This window comes from Oxyura jamaicensis, chromosome 4 (genome assembly GCF_011077185.1).
Source record: "Oxyura jamaicensis isolate SHBP4307 breed ruddy duck chromosome 4, BPBGC_Ojam_1.0, whole genome shotgun sequence".
Taxonomy (NCBI): Eukaryota; Metazoa; Chordata; class Aves; order Anseriformes; family Anatidae; genus Oxyura; species Oxyura jamaicensis.
The window spans coordinates 47,555,185-47,561,184 of NC_048896.1; the positions used below are offsets into that span (position 1 = coordinate 47,555,185).

Genomic DNA, 6,000 nt, shown 5'->3' on the forward strand with positions numbered 1-6,000 from the left:
TTGTTTGAAGCCATAGATGCCGTATGAAGCAATTTCAAAATACAGGAGATATTTTGAAGTTCTGGCTTAGGATGTTAGATAAATTCTTGTGAAGTTTTATTCTATAGGAAACAACTAATTGAAGAAGCCATTTTTAGTTGATGAGACTATGGGAGAATAAAAGATTTAGCTTATCTTCCGAAAACAAGTACTTCAAGATAACATTAACAATTAGATAAATGCAGAAAAGGTTGGACATGTCAGTTGTGTGATGGCATTATTTACCGTAACTTTCACCAACTGGTCATCATCATTTTCAGGATTTCTCCATAAGAGGTTGACGTCCACATCAGAAGAAATCCGGTAGCCTGCACTTTTCTTCAGGGATGCTTTAGCCCGATCAACATAGACTTCAGCAGTGTAAGCAAATGTATATAGTTTGTCATTACTTAAGCTTGGACCAGTAGTGTGCCCTGTTTGGAAGGCAAAAACAAAGTTGTTTTAGACATCACTAACACAAGCTGTCATTCTCTCTAAATAACACCTTTAGAAAAATTAAAAATGCAATTGTCAACAAAAGATTATGGGACTGAACTTGCTCCCCTTGCTTACAGTGGCTGTCCTACCAGAGCAGCTGTTTTTTATATCTGTTTAAGTTGATGCTAATCTCATATATACAAGGTAAGAATGTTCACAAAACCCTTTGTTTTCACTCTACAATTAAATATATAAATAGAAGACAGTCAAAATCTTTGGCTATGTTATCATTAGAAATGAATACAAAACGATTTGCAAAGCAAAATATTGTAATTAATCATGCAATTTGTCTGCTTAGCAATTTGAAATATACTGAAACCATTTGTTGGAGCCAATGGAAATTGCTCTCTGCACCTCTTGCACATCTGTTGGGAATCTTTTCACTGAGAGCCTTGCCCAGGAGTGACATGAATGTAATGAAGACACAGAGAAAATATTTTTAGATGCAGTAATTAAGCTCTTGTTCTTCAAATTAAATGACTGTCCCTGTAGCTATGCTTCTCCTGTGAACTGATGTGCTTTAAGGGATATAAAAAGACAAAATCTAGCACAAATGAAGCTTGCATACCTTATTTACAGTGCCATTTCCATCTACATGAGCAACAAACTGGAGATGCTGTTCCCTAGGGATTCAGTTTCAGTGCTCTTTGTGTAAATGATATCTGTAGTATACAAATGTTTTTTGTTTGTTTTTGTTTTTTTCTTTTCCTTTGCAAAATGACCTAGGGTGCCCTATGTCCACATCCTTTTCTGTCTTCTCTTTCTCTGCTTTCACGCACAGCTCTGGGGGGAATGTGTAGCGCTATGACATCAGCCTCAGGCACAGGAATTAAGACCATGACCCTAAAATGTGGCTAAGGAAAAAACAATTTCTTCTTGAACACCCCTTAAGGATTTTGTTATATATGATATGCATGACATCCCTTTCCATTGTTTTCAAGGGCTTCCCTCCCATGCTCTGGATGGCTACAAAGGTCTCCTCCACACAAGACAAAGTGATGAACTCAGTTTGCAGAGGGAAGGGAAGAGAAGGGAAGAGAAGGGAGGAGAAGCTGGCTGCACACACAGTGCTGTTACATCTGCAAAGTAAACATACATGCAGTGACCTTAGGTGCTATCTGTAAGTGTCACAGAACTCTTGCACCCGAATGCTGCATGCTGAAACCAGCAGGAAGTTCCTACTTTTTAGGTATGAAGCAGAAACAAAAAAATCAACACAGAGTTAATCTAAGAAAAGAGAAGACCTTAGGGAGATGCATCTCAGTCTTAAAAGTGCAGGACACCCCCCCCCGGGGGGGGGGGGCGAGAAAGAAAACTCTACCAAAACATCTCAGACAAATTCTTAAGCATGCTGTAATGTAATCAGTGTGTTCAAAGTCCCTCACAGAGAATCAACAGGCTATCTTGATTCATATCATGTTCCTCAGTGTTTTATTTGACTCTGTTAAAATGAATTTCAAATCTCTGCATTGGTAAAAAGGAAAAACAAAGTATTTTCTTATTCAACTATCAGAAAAAAATAAAAAAATCCCACCTAATCCCAGTTAGGTGGATAGTGTAGGGCCATCATGGCTGGGCAGATACATTCTGCAGTGCTCAAAGAATCCAAAAAGCTGTGTTTTCTAAGGTTTTGTTCGCTTCTCTCCCCTGTTCACTTTGACATCAAAGCAGTATGTTAAGGTCAGCTTTGAAGAACCTTTCTCTGAGGAAAACAGCAACGCCGCCGAGTCTGGCCTGCAAATTGTGAAAATTGGCACAGCTACACAGAGGTAAACTGACTGAGGATTTACGCCAGCTGGAGATGTGGCACAGCAAGTTCAGTAATCCTGGGGAAGCAGCCTGTTTGTGTGGGGGACCGCAAAGCTATGGCTATTGATTTTTTTGCAGGGACGCTAAAACATTAAGGTTGGTGGGGGGCTTTGCCAGTTTGGCATATTGTGTGTGTCTGCTTAAAAAAAAAAAAAAAAAAAAAAAAAGAGGTGTACAAACCTTCCTTCAGGTTGCTGTGCATTTCCAAGCCCCTTCCCTTTGCCCCTTCCCCTCACACTCCTCTATCACCTTTGAAACCACGTTGCCTTTGAGAGCAGAAAGTGCTCAGTTCGTGTCCAGGGAAGAGGAGCACCTTTCAGGAACAGCCCCAAGCAGGCTGCTTCCTGGTTCAAAATGTCCTTCATTCGCAGCAGAAATGGCAGCGCTGGTGATTTAGCATTCACTGAGGTTTGGCAGGGGCCACCCGCTATGTGTTTTCTAAAGGCAGAGGATGACACAGTCCCATCTAAAGATAAAAGGTGGGGGAAAAGCATATCCAAGAAAAATGATCTGGGTGCTGAGAGACATAAGTCTAATTAGTTATGGTGGGTGGTGGTACTTTTGCTCACTCTCTCTTTTCAGTTAAAGGCAACTTTCACCTATCTTCCTCCTTCTCGCACACTTCACCCCACAGATCTTTTTTTCTTTTGGCAGCAGTTCTTTCCATCTTCCTCTCTTTCAACAATTGCTTGTCCCCATATACAAATACACTGTTCCCTCCTGAAGGAAAGAGATGAAGAAAGGACACAGGCAGGCAGCTTCTTGCAAGTGTCATGGAAGAGATGAGTAATTGCCAAGTATTTGTAGGAGCTAGAAAACTACTAGCTTCTGAAAGCTTTCACCATTTCATATGTGGAAAATGTTCCCTGGGCTTTTAGTTGCAAGACTGGCGTCACCGAGAGCAAAGTGTGAGCCAGTGATGGACCATGGTAAGAGAGGAAGCAGGGATGAGGCAGCCCCATGGAGATAGATAGCACTTAATCTGGTGGAAACGGGGAAGCCAAAAGAGACAATAGGATAGCACAGTCAGATTGAGAGGCAAGGAGGAAAATTATGCCCGAGCGACAAAGGCACAGGTTTCACTGCCCAGCACCAGCATTCAAAATAGCATTACTAAATATTCATGCTATCTTTCATGAGGAAAACTCTGGTACTACCTCAGAAGGAATATTCCTATTCCTTTCTAATAGAAACCTTCCTAAAAAAACAACCTAGCAATTATCCATACTGCCTTCACAGGCTCTTTCCTTTGTACCCAAGGCTGTGATCCTTGAGGCCCTTATAGCCATTTCCATTTCAGCTGATGGCAAACATCCCACTGCCTGAGAAGGGAGGAGGATCAGACATAAAGACCGTGTTCAGCCACACTGTCTTAGGGTCAGAAGTGCATGCTTTCAAGGTGGAGTGCATAACACATGGTTTGACTAGTTACGTTAAGTGTCTGTCATTAAGGGTAACATGCCAATTCTATAATTAAATCATGATACTGTATAATACAGAAGGTTACACTGCATGGGTAGAGACAGCTGTCAAGTCCTGTGCCTTTTATTAATACATACGGCATGCACAGCATGCGTGTCTCTAACTGCTAGCTGGCTCTACCTTCATAAATCATATTTGCCACTGTTTCTGATACTGGATAGCTTCATAAAGCAAAAACCAGCCATTTATTTGAAAATTGGAACTGCAGTAGGAAAGTTTCATGTGTGTTGATCTAGCTGACTCAGAGGTGCTAATTTCTTCAGCATTTCTAAAAGGTAGGTGGACTGAAAGGCAAAACACTCATCCTAATCTGAGCCCTGTCACAGAGGCACTAAGTGGCCTTTGGGCCAGTAATTTAGCTCTCAGTCTCTCTGCACAAGAGACAGATGAGACCTTGCAGAGCTGAATGGGGGATAAACTAAAGAGAAAATGCTTGCACAGTGCACTGGGGGTGTAAAGTGACAAACAAACAGCACTTCACATCAGTAAATTTTGTTTAACTGATGTTATGGAGAAGCTGGGAAGAGTAGGCACCAGAAATGTGGCACATCAGCATCTAGCCACAAATCTTGCTTGGCAGTTTTATGAGAGTTTTCTGCTGCTAGAGGAACTGCCTGCAAAATTCTTTGCTGTATAACTCCAGTCATGCGTGATAGGAAGGCAGGCAGGAAGGCTGCTGCTCTGTGCTTCCCCAGAGGCAGTGTGTGAGGCACACTGAAAGCACCTCTACCACCTTTTTAACAGTTTAACTCAGGCCCAGGTGCTCCCCTGCTTCCCTTCCCTCCCTGCAGAGGACATCCAAGTTAAACTAAAAGAATAGGTGTTGTCTAATGTTGCAAGACTGCTGCTCCTGTAAGTTTAATGTCAGATTGTCCACAAAGGGCCTCTACTGAAAGGCACTTTTCCTTCCTTCAGTAGGCTGGCGCTGCTAAAGCGGGCAGTCTCCAGATTTGGTACCCTTGACCTTTGTGCAGGACACCTGAGTAAGGCCCCACTCTTAAGGCCTGTGCAGACATCCAGGTTTTCATGCCTTATTGCAGATCAAGCTTCCAGTGAAATTAATGGGATGCTTGTTACTGACTTCAGTGGTAGCTGAGTCAACTGCTCAGAAAGAAACCTGGAGAGCCCGAAGTACTTCCTGGCTCTGATCCACCGGAGCACTTCTGTGTGTTTAACTTAATAGTCCCTCTCCAGCTGGTGCCCCCACAGCACGTCCTGATTAAGCAAGGTCAAGATTCCTGGTTCCCTGGCTCACACCGCCGGTTCTGCGCACCTGAAAACATCGTCTCTTCCCTTCCCAGTGCTGACACGAATGTTACAAGCACCTAAACTTTTGTAATTAACCACTGCATTTGGCATTACTCAGGGATGGCCGAGGAAAGATGCTCCTTTCCGATGCAAAGCATACATCTGTGCGTGCACACTGGCTGTGCCATGGTTGACCTACCTTTAACAGAGGCCGAATACGTGGAAATGATGCAAAGGAACAGCACGGTTAGAAGAATCATGTTGGACTCCCCTGAGCTCCTGACTGCAGCATGAAGTGTGACAGCCTCCACGAAGAGAACTGCTGAGAGTGGAGCTGCGCTCGCAGAGGGAGCCGCCGTGCTGGCCACCGTGTTTATCTAGATGTAGTAAAGGTCAGATTCCAAATTCCACACTCAGGTACTAAGTTCATGGAAGGACTTCCAGTTAATTATTAAGAACTAAGGTAACTAGGGGTTTTTACCCATTCTATTGATTGCCTCAGCTTTCATTTTTGAATACCAGTGCTGTGTGGCTACATTTCTGAGCAGTGGATGTGGCCTCCAGACCTGGCAGAACCAGAGCTCCCCGCACTCCTCCTCTGCTTTAACAAAGGTGTGCTGGGTTCTGCTGCTGCCGGGGAGCCAGGTTCTGCCCCCTGTTCTCCACCCTCATGTATCAACTCTGTGGGCAACCAGAGGAAGATGCTTTATAAGGGTCTGGGAGCAGTTACATGGGATTCTCTATTAGCAGCCTCTGTATTACATCACTCACTCTAAGACACATGGTCTGATTTATGGTCTGATTTTTTGGGTGGTACTTTGGGGACCCAGGAGCTGGACTCGATCCTTGTGGGTTCCTTCCAATGTGGGATATCCTATGATTCTATGATCACTGCAGCAACAGGTTAGAGACTGAAAAGATGAGACAAGCCAGCTGCTCTGTCCC

General features: G+C 43.6%; 1 protein-coding gene across 1 annotated transcript in view; it reads right to left on the reverse strand.

Annotated features, from left to right (window-relative positions):
- The window catches only part of MTTP (microsomal triglyceride transfer protein), a 28,125-nt gene extending 22,687 nt beyond the window's left edge, over positions 1–5,438 (reverse strand). The window contains exons 1-2 of the mRNA XM_035325773.1: positions 5,255–5,438; positions 265–452 (exon numbers count right to left, since the gene is read on the reverse strand). Of these exons, the coding sequence (XP_035181664.1) occupies positions 265–452; positions 5,255–5,315 (249 nt within the window). The 5' untranslated portion in view covers positions 5,316–5,438. The remainder of the gene's footprint in view (positions 1–264; positions 453–5,254) is intronic.
- Between the last annotated feature and the right edge of the window lie 562 nt (positions 5,439–6,000).